This window comes from Odocoileus virginianus, chromosome 4 (genome assembly GCF_023699985.2).
Source record: "Odocoileus virginianus isolate 20LAN1187 ecotype Illinois chromosome 4, Ovbor_1.2, whole genome shotgun sequence".
NCBI lineage: Eukaryota > Metazoa > Chordata > Mammalia > Artiodactyla > Cervidae > Odocoileus > Odocoileus virginianus.
Genome location: NC_069677.1, coordinates 79,509,544 through 79,525,089, shown reverse-complemented (window position 1 = coordinate 79,525,089; position 15,546 = coordinate 79,509,544). Strand labels below are relative to the sequence as shown.

The following is a 15,546-nucleotide window of genomic DNA, read 5'->3' as shown; positions in this document are numbered from 1 at the left end:
TACAGCTCCAATACTTTCTCCACCTGATGCTAAGAGCTGACTCATTGGAAAAGACCCTGATGCCGGGAAAGACTGAAGGTGGGAGGAGAAGGGGGTGACAGAGGACGAGATGAGATGGTTGGACATGAGTTTGATCGCTCCGGGAGATGGTGAAGGACAGGGAAGCCTGGCGTGCTGCAGTCCATGGGGTTACACAGAGTCGGACATGACTTAGCTACTGAACAGCAATGACAAAAGGGGACAAGTGGGGACAAGTTGGGGCAGGGGCCTGCCAGCCACCATCCTTTGTCACCTGATCGCCATAGGGCTTTGTTTACTGTGTGTTTGCTTAAAGACACCTTATTGGTAGATACTGTCAGTTCATTAACATTGAACTCCTGGCCAGCAACCCCACATCTCACTCCTAAAGGATGCTTCTCTAGCACACGTGTTTTGTCTGGAGGGCACAGCCAGCCTTCCTGTGCTTAGGAGATTAGACAGCACTTCCCATTCTGCTTGGGACCATTTCAACATTGGCATCACCATCCAAAAATACAACAGTGCTAAACAACATGGCACTAAATAAAGTGAAAAGGATACTTGTTTACAGTCTGAGCTGAAACGGGAAGGCAGGGTAGCCATATTCAAACGCAATCAGCAGCTCAATATTTTTGCTCCTCTGTTGATATCCACGAAAGCGCTGCTCGTGTTCATTTGGGGTAACAAATCAACTTTAATGAGTAGGTGGATCTACCGGTAAGGAATCTGTGAGTAATGAAGAGGGACTGTGTCCTAAATGTGTCCATGTGGCAGGGTAACTGACATCTTTTTCAGTTGTATTTCTCATTTTGGAGTCTTTCTCCCATGAGTGGCTTTAATTTTGAACGAAGCTGATTTCCCTTAAAAGATCCAGCCAGGGGACTTTCCTGGTGGTCCAGTAGCTAAGAGTCTACATTCCCAATGCAGGGGGACTGGGTTTAACCCCAGGGTGGAACTAGATCCCACATGCCACAACGAGGATCAAAGATCCTGCGTGCGGCAACTAAAACCTAGCGTAGCCAAATGACTAAATATAAACAAACAACAGAGAAAGATCCAGCCTGAATGCTGAAACTAGGGAAATAGATATTTCTATAGTTAAACCTTTACAAGAGACATACATTAATTTGCTTAATATAAATTAACTCAAAATACTAAAGTGGACACATGAGTATTAAAGGTGTGGAATCTGTTGATCACTTTGTGGCTTCTTGCAGCTGGGGAAGTAAGTGAGTTTCCAGGGTGGAGAATGAATTAACTTTGATTCAATTCTCACTGAGCTGTTATGAGGGGCGGGGGCGGGGGGTGGGGCAGTCCTGCCTTAAACTCAGGTACCTGGTCTGTTCTAAGCTCCTCTCTGGTACTCCTGGGGTTGCCCTGATCTGGCTCGAAATTCAGACTTTATTCTTCTGACCAAGGCTTCACCCTGGACCTGATTTTGTGAAGAGCTCCCCCCCACACACACACATATACTCCGAGTTGGAGTCCTATCCCATAGCCACAGTCCTTTTCTGCTTTGGACACAGAGAGGGTGATGTATGATGTGGTACAGGCCAGAGCTCTTCCCCCAGGGTGCCCAGTGTTTTAAGAAAAATGTGCAATTTATGCTACTTCCAAAGTAGTTCAGTTCAGTTTAGTCACTCAGTCATGTCCAACTCTTTATGACCCCATGGACTGCAACCCACCAGGCTCCTCTGTCCATGGGATTCTCCAGGCAAGAATACTTAAGTGGGCTGCCATTTCCCTCTCTGGGGCATCTTCCCTGCCCAGATATCAAACCCACATCTACTGCATTGCAAGCAGATTCTTTACCACTGGGCCACCTGCAAAAGCCCATAATATACCAGCTATTTCATTTTAAATGGATTAACCCCATAAATATTGGTGTTTGAGCCATCGTTTTGCTGTGATTAAAGAACCTGAACTCATAATCCCCTGAAAATCCACTGATCACTTGGATCCACTGAACCTTGGAAAGCCAATGTCAGTGCCCCATTAGCTGCTTTTAAGGCTTCCTGGTTTACCAGTTGGATTGGATTCCTTTCCTCCCACGTAGTAACTGACTGTGGGGACTTTCCTGGCTGGCTGCTTTTGCCTTTGCTCTTTGCTCCAAGAAGGAAAGTAATAAAGGTAGGTGCTCCATAGCATCTTAAAAGATAGTCAAGCAACCAGCAAGTCATCTGGACATGTGCCTGGCATCTCTTATGCCCACTCCCTCCACAGCATTTATTAACCACCAGCAGACCCTGTGTTCTGGAAAACAGAGGCTTCCTGGTTGTCACTTCAATGTTATCTAGTTCCTCTCCTAGCTGTGCTCCAAACTCAGCCCCATACTTTGGGGTCAACTGAGCCCCAGACTTGCCTGGAGTGAGGGTCCCTGAGTAGGCACGGTTGCTCTTCCAGTTGAGTCTGCCCAGGTTGATGGACCTTCAAGCCGGTGCTGTGGAGCCAGCAGCAGAGTCTGGAGGGCAGGCTCTGATCCTGGTGTTGCCCTTCATAGATGGAGATGGGGGCTGGGGTGGGGAGATGGGGGTTGCCTGAGCCCCACTGCCCTCTGAGTGATGGACTCACACAGAGTGGACTCCAGGGCTGCCTCTGCTTGGCTCCTCAACAGATAGGAGGGGAGACAGTGTACTTCTCCCCTATCGATGGCCAGTCAGGACAGATCTGAGGGATTCCTGGACACCTCACGAAAGGAAAATGAGCACCTTGTGAGTCCCCAGTGGGCTTGTCCCCCCAAGGAAATTCCTGTTCTCTGAAATACTGTCGGCTTTCTTCCTAGGAATCTCTAGGAAAACTACATCAGCAAAGAAGAATCCTTGGCAACTGTGACACCTCTGTTTCTGGTCGAGGCAGATTCTGCCGTGGGGGACTGGGCCGCCTGATACTGGAGCAGTTACTCAGCCAGCCACGAGGGGGCAGCAGCTCCAAATCTCAGAGCATCACATATATTTGTTGTCCGGTCGCTCAGTCGTGTCCATCTCTTTGCGACCCCATGGACTGCAGCACGCCAGGCCTCCCTGTCCCCTACCATCTCCTGGAGTCTGCTCAAACTCATGTCCATTGAGTCAGTGATGGCATCCAACCATCTCATCCTCTGTCATCCCCGTCTCCTGCCTTCAATCTTTCCCAGCATCAGGGCCTTTTCTAATGAGTTGGCTCTTCGAATCAGGTGAGCAAAGTATTGGAGTTTCAGCTTCAGCATCAACCCTTCCAATGAATATTCAGGACTGACTTCCTTTAGGATTGACTGGTTTGATCTCCTTGCTGTCCAAGGGACTTCAACAGTCTTCTCCAACACCACAGCTCAAAAGCATCAGTTCTTCGACTCAGCCTTCTCTATGGTCCAGCTCTCACATGCACACATGACTACTGGAAAAACCATAGCTTCGACTAAAAGGACCTTTGTCAGCAAAGTAATGTCTGCTTTTTAAAATGCTGTCTAAGTTGGTCATAGCTTTTTCTCCAAGAAGCAAGTGTCTTTTCATTTCATGACTACATTCACCATCTGCAGTGATTTTGGAGCCCAAGAAAGTAATCATCTTGTACAAAAATTCTCGCATTGTCCCAAGCTTTGAGGATTGTGGTGTCTTGAGTGTCAGAAGGGGCCAGGGGTGGGGGTGGGGCAGGGGCTGGATGGGAGGGGACGTGCAGCTAGTCTACCTCTTCCAACAAGCCGTTGGAGTGAGTGGACAGCTGTTGGCCTGGGAGTGAGTGGACAGCTCATGAGGCAGCCACTCCCTTTCTGGCTGGGTGTCTGCATGTCTGCATGGCTGCCTAGTCCAGGGAGGCCGGGCAGGACTCTTCCGTGCTCCTGGGCAACACGTGGTTAACATTCCGCCTTCTCACCTCCCAGACTAGAACAGCATCTGCTGTAAAATCCCCCCGGGTGGGCAGTGACCTCTCTCAACCTAGGCTTTCACCTTTCAGCTCCACACCAGGCGTCCAGCAATTAAGCAGCCTGGATGCTCGATCAGCACACAGTATAAACGACAAATGCCGATTGCTTCCCCTTCTGTCACATTTCTTTAACTTTATTCCGCACTTCCCTTCTAGCCTTTTATGAATAACCCACCACGTTCTTTGGCTCAACCATTCCTTCTGACCTGACCCAGCACAGAGGGCAGCCTTAGCGTCCACTGATTGCTCCACAGATTCCCACCAAACGTCTCCCAAATACAGAAGGTGTCAGAGAAGCCTTTGTGATGTCACAGTGGATAAGAATCCACCTGCCAATGCAGGAGACACGGGTTTGATCCCTGATCTGGGAAGATCCCATATGCCTAGGAGCAATGAAGCCCAGGCACCACAACTACTGAAGCCCATGCGCCCTGAAGCCCGTGCACCGCAAGAGAAGCCGCCACAATGGGAAGCCACAGCCACAGAAGGGTACAGAGCAGTCCTCACTCGCCACACTTAGAGAAAGCCGGGGTGCAGCAATGAAGACCCGATGCAAGCAAAATAACAATAAAATAAATAAACACCAAAAAAGAAAGTGTCAGAGAAATGTCTGGTAGAAAGAAGTTTACTACAAATCGAAGAAAGAGGCTTCGGTATGCATTCACAAACGTGGCACTCAGTCCTCAAACATGGAGTGTCAAAGGCTATTACAGAAATTGGAACGACCCGTCTACAGTGCTGTGTGGGGATCAGTAACTGACAGAGGGGTGGGGCATCGAAGGAAATCACCTGAAGCTTGAAGCCAGTGTGCTTATCCACTCGGAGACAGCAGAGACTGCGGCTACAGGGTGAAACCCGTGAAACGGGCAGCTGAGGGCGTGCGGCCGTCCGGGAGCTGCCCCGCAGACCCGGGGCTGGGCGCAGGGCGGGCTCAGCCCGGGAACTTGGCGAGCCGCTGCCGCGCGCGGGACAGCCGCTCCAGCCGCTCCTTCAGGAACTTCCTCTTGTCTCTGGTGTCCGTGCGCTCCCTGAGCAGCCAGTCGTACTGGTCCTTGTTCTGGAGCAGCTGCAGCATGCTCTTCTTGAGCTGCTCGCCATACGTCCGCAGCATGAAGAACTGGATGATCAAGGGGATGTGGCTGGAGATGCGCGTGCTGACCTCCTGCGAGGAAGGAAGGCGCAGTGCACACGAGGGTCAGGGGCCGGGGCAGCCAGGAGACCCTGACTTCACCACGGCACCCCGGCAGGGACCCAGACCCCGTGGGTGCATAGTCCCCGCTTGGCTTTCAAACCCGTGCGCATCCTGTGGTCCGGGCAGCACCAGGCTAAGGACCAACCTTGACTCCGGGCTCCCACCAGCCTCTCCTGACCACTAAATGGTTACTGCTGGTGGAAGAGGGCAAAACGTGCCCTAAGAAGGTAAATGCACGGAGCACAAAAACGACAGAGAACAGACCTGTGGACACAGTCTGTGGGTGGGACGAACTGAGAGGAGCATTTAAGCACATGCATCACCATGTGTAAAACAGATAGCTAACGGAGAGTTGCTATATAACACATGGAGCTCAACTCCATACTCTGCGACGACCTGGAGGGGTAGGATGGGGATGAGGGAATGGGAGGGAGGTTCAAGAGGGAGGAGACATATGTGTATTTACAGATGATTCTTGTTGTATGGCAGAAATCAACATGACATTGTAAGCAACTATCCTCCGATTAAAAACAAATTTTAAAAACCCTACATTTTAAAATTATTTACAACTCTGCCTAGAAGATTCTATAACCTCTTTTTTTTTTTTTTAAATCAAGGCTGAAATTATTTAGCACGAAAGGAGGTGGGCTCTCAAAAGCCACAGAAGAGAGCCCTCTGAGTTCTAAGCATGCTGGAAGTCACCTTCAACTTTCCTTTCTCCCTCATCCTGAGGGGGTCCTTCCTGAGACAATACCCCCTTCCCACCTCACCCATGTCCTCTGCTCCCTTTTGGTCTATCAAAAAAATTTATCCAAAGAATAAATTTAACCAGATAAATGAAAAAAGGCAGACACCCAAATGAACTTTTTGGCCAACCCGATATTAATTTGCTTTACTTGGCTATTTTCCTTCGTTTCTGCTGGACTAGGCAAAGATAGAGATTCTCCCTCTAGACCCTCGAGAAGGCACCCAGCCCTGCTAACACCTTGACTTTAGTCAGTGAGGATCATACTTGATAGGAAAAGTGGAGAGTTCTCATTAGTCGGGACAGGGCAAGGCTGTCTGCTGGTCAACTGTGGTTTCAAGTAGCACTGAAGGGACCAGATGGGGCAAGAAAAGTTTGAGGTATAAAAACTGGAAAGAGCAGGGAGAGTGTAAAACCACCACTCTCTGCAGAGGGATGAGTGTTTGTTGGGAAAACTCAGGAGAAACAGATGTAAAACCACCACAGACAGTTTAAGAGAATCAGCATGGTTAACAAATGTAAGACAACATACAGAAATCAACAAACGAGATGTCATGGAAGAAAAGTCTCATTGATAGGAGGTACAAAGATGAGAAAAGAAGAATAAACTCCAGGTGTGTGTAGCACTTACCCAAAGAGAACTTTAAAACACTTCTGAGACTCCCCAAAAGGCTATTTAAGAAGGAACATGAGGGGTCTCCTGATGTTCTTGGATAAGAAATTTTTTAAAGGCACAAAGGTGTCAACTCCTCCACGGCAGGTAGAAATTCTTCTGAGGAAGGACTTTGGCCTGTGGTCTGCAGATTCAGCACCTGCCTGGTTTTCTGCATGGCTTGTCCTACCTACCTTGGACTTGATGAGCCAGCCTCCATAATTGCATAAGCCAGTTCCTTGGTTTATACTTATCGATATAAAACAAGCCCTAGCCTTTCCCCAGATATAATGGTCAGTTTCATGTGTCAGCTTGACTGGGTTGTAGATCCACTTATTCAATGGAACTCTTATCTATGTTATCACTGTGGAGATATTTTGTAGATGTGGTTAATAGCTCCACTCAGTCAACTTTACGTAAGTAAAGGAGATCATCCTCAAGAATGTGGGTGGGCCTCACCCAAGCAGGTGAAGGCTTTAATATTTGTGTATCTGTGTGTATTACTCAGTCTCAAAGGTTCTGCCAGGCAGCACTTGGGGGTGAGCTTGGCTGCAGGAGAAACCAAGGGGGCACAGGGCTGCCCTCTTTACTGGCTTCACACACACCCATGCACATCCCAGGGTCTGCAGAGTCTGACCGTTTGAGCTTTGTTGCTCAGAGTGTATCCCCATCCAGCAGCATGGCATCCTCTGGGAGCCTGTGAAGTAATGCAGAATTGTGCCCCATCTCAGACCTGCCCCCCACCACCACATCTGCATCTCCGGAAGATCCTGGAGATGTGTGAGCATGGTTGGTGTGAGAAACTGCCTGAAGTGATGGAGACATCTGGTAAACCAGGAGGTTGCCATTTGTTTCCCTGTCCAGACTTTCACATACCCCCAGGCTCTGAGCTGTGCATCCTTCTCTAGATGAATTAGATGGACCCTCAAGTTATTCGAAATGTAGGGTGCATGCCCTACATTGCTCAGTCACGTCCAACTCTTGTGAAACCCTATGAACTATAGCCTTCCAGGCTCCCCTGTCCATGGGATTCTCCAGGAAAGAATACTAGAATAGGTTGCCATGTCCTCCTCCAGGATATCTTCCTGACCCAGGCATTGAACCCATGTCTCTTACATCTCCTGCAATGGCAGGCAGGTTCTTTACCGCTAGTGTCGCCTGGGAAGCCCAAAATGTAGGGTAGCAATCAAAGTACAAGTCTCTGTGAGCGGCAGCTTCTCCGGGGCCAGTGGCCACTGCCGTCCACACTCCTCCTGCTGAATATTCACAAGAACACTGGGAGGAGGTAATCACTTTACCTCCTTTTAGAGAGGCTAAGGCTCGGAGAGGTTAAATAACTTGACGGAGGCCACACAGTCAGCCCAAACCAGATGCAAGTGGCTCTAAGTAACAACCCTTCTCATGTCTGATCGAATTGCTCCTACAGAGGCTTACCAAGGGCTGAAAGATGGGGCTGGTGGTCCCCTTACAGAGACAAGACTGAAGAGACAGGCTTTTCATTCTCAGAGAAAAAGAATGGATGAGAAGCACTGTCCCGAGACTAGCAGACTCACCTGGTGGTACGCGGTCAGGTGTTGGAAGATCTCAGCTGCGGAGGGCTCTGAGGGCTGGGATTGTTGAAAATGGTTTGATTTTTGCTTCTTTTCTTCTTCTGCCTCCTTCTCTCTGACCTGTTGCAATGCACGCCGGTACACCTGGTCCTGGCAGTAGACCAACTGCTCCATTTGGAAATGTAGTCGGATGGACTTCTCAGCTTCTTCTTCCTGTTCTAATCGAATGTCTTCAATTTTGGACTATAGCAAAAGAGAAACACAACAGAATTTCCATCGAGAAACAAATCACTGGGTCACAGGAAGATAGCTCCACTGCAAAGGCCACCTCTAGCAGGTGCCATCTAGAAGAGCTGGTGGCTTTGGAGCAGCCTTCTGTCCCCACAATAGCGTCTCTGGGCAGGGAGTGGGGCTTTCCATTCTGGGCTGAGGGTCAGAATTTCCCAGGAAGCCTGACCCACACAGATGACCAGACCTCGCATCCCCAGGGCCTGGGAACCTTCATGGGCTCTGTTCTCAGGCCTGATTTCCAGCTTTATTACTTTTCCCTTTTATATACTTTTCCATCTGAGGAGGAGGAATATTTTCTACCAGAGAACTCACAGGGATAAGATGGGGGCCAGATTTCATCAGTCAAATTCCATATATTTCATGTTCCTGGAGTTTAGAGGAACTGACTGCCAGAAAGTCAAAGAGGGGACCCTTTATACAGAAAGTTACCAGGACCCCCTGACTTCACTGAATGCCAGAGTATGATGTGTGATGCCAAGCGTGGTCCTAAATCTTCTTCTCTATGTTCCTTCTGACTCAAAGGGCACTCTTAGTCCTATTCTGGAGATGAGGAATCAGAGGTCCAGGCAGGTTAAGAAGCCCCAAGACCTCTGGCTTGCAAAAGGCAGAGCCAGTCTTCCCATCTCTGCTGGGTGCTGGGTCTAAGGTTGGCGTCCCTGCCAGATTCATACATTGAAACCCTAATCCTCAACAGGATGGCATTTGGAGGCTGGGGGTCTTTGGGAGGTAATTAGGTCATGAGGGTAGGGCCCCCACAAAGGGGTTAGTGACCCTCTGCGAAGAGACCCCAGGGAGCTCTCTTTCTACCCCTGCCCCCAGCCTCCTGTTTCGTGAAGACACTAATGAGAAGGCCATCAGCACCTCCATCTGTCTCCTGGACTATGAGAAATAAAATATTACGTGTCTGCAGTGGTATTAACTATGCAGCCCAAGCCAGGACAAGGGGGAGCCCCTGTTCCTAGATCGGATGAGTCTTTCCTATTTGGTTTCCTCAATGAGTTTCCAGATTCAGGACATTCTCTTCAGCTGTAACAGGGTTCCACACTTACTATGGCTCTCCTCTGTTCCTGAGACTAAATGTTTTCCTTCTGAATTTCTTTCTCTCTTTCTCTCCCTCTTACTGCCTTTAACGAGACATCACTGCTCATATCTTAAATTCACTACTGATCTTGACTATTTGCTTCTCCAAATACATAATAAAGGTTGAATAGTCTTAATCTAAGAAATCTGTTTTCATGTGTCAGGCCTATATTTTTTTTTTTTAAGTAACTTAATGGTCAGTTTTACCTTGGCAGTTCGGTGGAGGTTGAAAAATTCACTAAAGTGTTTTCCTGAAACATATGTGAAGGTATTCCGGATTATATCTGGTGAAAGAAAGACAGAGATGTCCAGTCTTGTTGGAAGGTCCCATGACTTCATAAATTGCAAAAAATAAGAGGATAAAACAGCAGAAACAATTCACTGCCTCCCTCTTCCCCACCCCCAATCTTCTCTTTCTTTCTGAAGGAAGACGGTGTGCTTTCTTACTCAAAAACATCCTGGAGGAATTTTAAAAATCTAAATGTCTCCTGAAATATTTATCTGATGTTTAAATTTTCATCCCAAGTATAAATAGTTGCAAAGAATGCAATTTCTGTTGTTATAAATAGTTTAATATTTATAGCAAAACACATGACTTTTTAAAATACATCAATGGAATCTGTTATCCACTTGAAAGAAATAGGTGAACTCTTGTTTCAATCAGAAAACTTACATTATTTCATTTTATTTTGAAACTCATATTTCCACTTGACTTCCTCACAGAATGTTATCTTAGTGTGACGTACAGTATCTTTATGCTGGGAAATTTATTTTTGGCCACACTGTGAGGCACATGGGATCTTAGTTCACTGACCAGGGATTGAATACTTGCCCCTGTGGTGGAAGTACAGAGTCCTAACCACTGAACCAGTGCTAACCACTGGCTGCTATGCTTTGAAATGTCTTGGCTATATATTATACTTTTCTCAACAGAAATAGGTATATAAATAGAAAGCCTTGAAGTATTACACAAGAATTTCCTTTGGGACTGAATGAAGAATGCACAGTTGATCAACAAGGCACCATTACAGACTTTAGTTTGTTGTTATTAAGCCCGAAGGAGAAATTTAATTAGAAATACCAGGGAAGCCAGCTCAGTGGATAAGAGTCCATCTGCCAATGCAGGGGACGCAAGTTTGATCCCTGGTCCAGGAAGATGCCACAAGCTGAGGAGAAATTAAACCTGTACACCACAACCACTAGGGCCCCCGAGGTGCAGCTATTGACCCGCGTGCTGCACCCACTGAGGCCCACAGGCCCTGGAGCCCGCGCCCCTCAACAGGGAAGCCACCGAAAGGAGAAGCCCGTTCACGGCGACTGGAGAGCAGGCCCCACTTGCCGCACCTGGAGAAAGACCGTGCACAGCAAGGAGGGAGACCCCGTGCGGCCAAAAATAAATAAAAGGTCAAAGTGGAAAAAAAAAAAAGAAACACATGTCTTATCAACTGTGAAAAGGCTGTCCTTCCTTCAGCCCTACGAGTCCACAGATCCTCAAGATGATGACTTGATGCTAAAATGAGACCGTTGAAGCCTGAGTGAGGAGGGTGTTGGCCAAGGAGATGACAGAGAAGGGATTCAGGAAGCTCAGAGCAGTAAATAGGAGACCAGGGAGTGAAGATTCTCGAGGAGAAGTGGGTGGTGAGTACTGTGAGGGACTGTGCTTCTCCTCCACAGAGCCGACGTGGCTTCTGATTGGCACGTGACCACACTGCCACCGTCTCAGGTTCATGCCGCACTTTAGAGGATCAGCCCACTCCCATAATGTACAGCTGTTTAGTCAACCTTACTCCTCAGAGATTTCGAATAAACAATGGTGTTTTGAGATTGTGAAGTATGCAAAGTGGTGGAGTAGAGGGAGGTGAGGTATGATAAGAAACATACATCTGGTTCTTGTCCCTGGTTCTTAACACAGAGCTCTTAAACCCCTTAGAATATCCTGGGTGACAGGAGCATCACTTGTTCTAACGAGGTGGCCCTAGACAGATTCACGATGGGGCTGGTCACCAGAAAGACCAAGCCTTTGATTAGAAGCCTGGAACTTCCAACCCAGCTTCCCCCTTCCCAACTTCTGGGGGTTAGGGGAGGGGCTGGAGATTGAATTAAAAATTGATTATGCTTCCATGGGATAATTGATTGTGTGTGTGTGGGTGTGGGTGTGTGTGTTAATAGCTCAGTCATGTCCGACTCTTTGTGACCCCAAGGACTGTAGCCTTCCAGGCTCCTCTGTCCATGGAACTCTTCAGGCAGGAATACTGGAGTGGGTTGCCATTCCCTTCCCAAGGGGATCTTCCCGATGCTGGGATCAAACCCAGGTTTCCCTCATTGCAAGCAGACTCTTTACCATCTGAGCCAGGGAAGCTGGATAATTGATTATACCTTCATAAAAACCTTTAATGACCAGGCTCAAAGATAGCCAGGCTGGTGAACATGACCACATGCCAAAAGGGTGGTCCCGCCCTCACCACTCCTCCAACAGAAGCTCATGTGACAGAAGCACATCACACCCTATGCATATCTTTCATTTGCAACCTTTCATTGCAACCTTGCAATCTTTCATATCTAACACCAGTAAACTGGTGTGTGTGTGTGTGTGTGTGTGTGTGTGTGTGTGTGTGCGCGCTCACTCAGTGCTGTCCCATTCTTTGTGATCCCATGGACTGTACTGTCAGGCTCCTCTGCCCATGGGATTCTCCAGGCCAGAATACTGGAGCGGGTTGCCATTCCCTTCTCCAGGGGATCTTCCCGACCCTGGGATGGAAGCCCCCTGTCTTTTGCGGCTCCTGCATTGGCAGGCAGATTCCTTTACCACTGAGCAATCTGGGAAGCCCCACTAATAAACTCGTAAAGGTAAGCAAATCCTTTATAGCAAACCAGTGAAGTAGAGTGTGCTCCTGAGTTCTGTGAGCTGTTCCAGCTGAGTATGGAACCACAGGACTGGGCGGTGGGAACTGTGATTTGTAGCTGGTCACTCATCTGTACAGGCGTCTCAGACACGGAGCTGCCATCCACAGAGGTGGGTCTTATGAGCTGAGCCCTGAGCTGTGGGTCTGTGCGAACTCCAGGCAGTTAGTGTCAGAAGGGGAATGAATTGTTGGACACTCAGTTGAAGTCTGGAGAAGACTGATTGGGTTGCTTGTGTCGGAAAACACCCCAGCAGGAAATATTGATAAAATGCCTAAAGTAAAACCAAGAACCCACCTGTCACCGTGTGCAGCATGTCCACAGCCGGCTCTTCCAGGATTTTGACCTGCTTTTTTATGATGATCTCAAACGTCTTGTAATTCACAAACCCTGGCAACTCTCTGCCACGATACCGATTTTCAAATTGCTTGATTTCTGTAAGTATGTCTTTATAACCTACAGAAGGAAAGGATAGGTCTGAATTATTTTGCAGAAATAACCTTGCTGGTTTGGCCGAACACAGTAGCATACTGAACTTCCTGAAAATACAGAGGAGCAAGAAAAAAAAAATAAAATCTGATTTTCAAATTGAAAAAGATTCAAGGATTGCAATAAAGAAACAGATTTTGAGAGAACTGTCCTTAGTCATCTCAAGATGGCACGTGTAAGCCACAGAAGGACATCGAAAAATAGCAAATGCAGAAACTTACTAAGACAGAATTTTTAAAAATTTTGGCTTCACCCCACAGCATATGGGATCTTAGTTCCTTGATCAGGAGTTGAACCAGGGCCCCCTGCATTGGAAGGTGGAGTCTTAACCACTGGACCACTGGGGAAGTCCCAAGACATTCTGGAAAAGGTAACTTGAGTAGGAAATTTGGTAAATTAAATTTGATTTTGTAAAGAAAACTGTATCATAGAATACTATGACCTGCAGACACTTTAAAAAATAGAAATGGGGACTTTCCTGATGGTCCAGTGGTTAGGACTCTGTGGGCACAGTGCAGGGGGCGAGTGTTTGATCCCTGGCTGGGGAACCAGGATCCCACATGCCACTCGAGGTGGACCCACTAAAAAAAAAAAAATAAAGAAATGACCATAACACCAGCTAGAATCAGTGACTCAGCACATATTCCCAGGTTGCAGCAGGAGTAAAACCTATTTATAAACCAGAGGGATAATACAGTTGGATTATTAATGTGATATGGTATCACTGCTTACCACATAAAGCACTTAATTTTTTCTCTATATTCTTGGAATTCCTTTTACTCTAAACAAACTAGGGTGTAAAGAACCTCCTGCATGGGGTGGGGAGGGGAGGATGATTCAGAAGGACTAAGGTTCCTTCTTTTTGAAGAACTAACCAGGGATGGTAGCCTGGTTACCCTCTTTTGGTCAGGAGATACTTTCTCAAAGGTATTTAAAAAAATTAAGATGTCATTGACATACCATAAATTCACCATTATTAAAGTATATGTTTAGTATATTCACAAAGTGGTGCAAACATCACCACTATCTAATTCTCAAGCATTTCCACCACCCCAGGGAACCCTGTTTCCATCAGCACTCACTCCCCATTCCCTCTACCCAGCCTTTGAAACCACTAATCCACTTTCTATTTCTATGGATTTGCATGTTCTGTACATTTCCTGTAAATGGAATTGCACATCCTGTGGCCTTTTGTGCCTCACTTCTTCCACTTAAAATAAAGGCCTCTCTAGCACGTGTGAGATGGGATCTCATTGTGGATTTAGCTTGCATTTCAGATGGCTGACAATATTGCGCATCTTGTCACATGTTTATTAGCCATGTGTGCATGCGTGTTCAGCTGTGTCTGACTCTTTGCCACCCCATGGACTGTAGCCCCAGAGGCTCCTCTGTCCATGGGATTTCCCAGGCAAGAATACTGGAGTGGGTTCCCATTTCCTCTGACATGGGATCTTCCCAACCCAGGGAGGAAACTCATGTCTCCTGCATTGGAAGCTAGATTCTTTACCACTGAGCCACTGGGAAGACAATCTTATTAGCCATACCTGTATCTTTTTTCTTTTTTTTTTGAGGAATGTCTATTCCAATCCTTTGTCCATCTTTAAACTGAATTATTTCTCTTTTTGTTGCTGAGCTGTAAGAGGTCTTTACATATTGTAGATACTAGTGAGTGAGAACTAAGTCGCGTTAGTTGTGTCCAGCTCTTTGTGACTCTATGGACTGTAGCCCACCAGGCTCCTCTGTCCAGGGGATTTTCCAGGCAAGAATACTGAACTGGGTTGCCATTTCCTTCTCCAGGGGATCTTCCTGACCCAGGGATCAAACCCACGACTCTTAGGTCTTTTGCATTGCCAGGCAGGTTCTTTACCACTAGCACCACCTGGGAAGTGAAGTCTTATAAAGACTACACCCTTATCATATACATGTTTTCAAACACTTTCTCCAATTCTTTGGAATGTCTTTCCACTTTCTTGATCATGTTCCTGGATAGTGTTCTTTGATATGCACACAAGTTTTAAATTTTGATGAAATCCAACATATCATTTTTTTCCATGTATTGCTTCTGCTTCAGGTATTCTAGCTAAAGAGACCACTACCTAATCCCAAGGTCACAAAGAGTTTTACAGTTTTGGCTGGTACACTTTGGTTTTTGATCCGTTTTGAGTTTATTTTTGGATAGGAGGTGCATGAGGGGGTCCAAATTAATTCTTACATTTGGGCACCCAGTGATATGGAACTGATCATTTGTTGGGAGGAATTTATCATTTAAAAAAAATGAGCCATTTTTCTCACAGGCTGTCTGCCATAAGCACTTTTGCCATGAAAACCTGGCCAGGCAACACCACGAGGGAGCTTCTGGAAGCCAAAGACTGTCGTTTTCTTTGAAAGGGGTTAGCAGGGTGCTCCCCCTCCCCGACATAAAAACACATTGCACAGCCGGTGTACAACTCTCTGCTCACGGACTCAGCTTCTCTAAGCAGCACTAGGGGGAGGCAGGGGACGAGGTGGTTGGATGGCATCACAGACTCAACGGACATGAGTTTGTGCAAACTCTGGGAGATGGTGAAGGACAGAGGAGCCTCGTGTATTGCAGTCCACAGGGTCGCAGAGCATCGGACACGACCAAGCAGCTAAGCAATAGCAACACGTGGAACAAAGACTGTGGACACATGCCAAGTGACCTGCCCAGGAATGAGTGTCCTGGACTGTGGTCCCCAAAGTTCACACC

At 47.2% G+C, this 15,546-nt stretch overlaps 1 protein-coding gene across 6 annotated transcripts in view; it reads right to left on the bottom strand.

The window, feature by feature from the left end:
- Window positions 1-4,753: 4,753 nt before the first annotated feature.
- The window catches only part of MX1 (MX dynamin like GTPase 1), a 60,629-nt gene continuing 49,836 nt past the window's right edge, over window positions 4,754-15,546 (bottom strand). For all 6 annotated transcript variants that reach the window (XM_070466798.1, XM_070466800.1, XM_070466801.1 and 3 more), the window contains 4 exons: window positions 12,627-12,785; window positions 9,636-9,712; window positions 8,061-8,300; window positions 4,754-5,080 (listed from right to left, as the gene is read on the bottom strand). In XM_070466798.1, coding sequence (XP_070322899.1) covers window positions 4,850-5,080; window positions 8,061-8,300; window positions 9,636-9,712; window positions 12,627-12,785 — 707 coding nt within the window. In that variant the 3' untranslated portion in view covers window positions 4,754-4,849. The remainder of the gene's footprint in view (window positions 5,081-8,060; window positions 8,301-9,635; window positions 9,713-12,626; window positions 12,786-15,546) is intronic.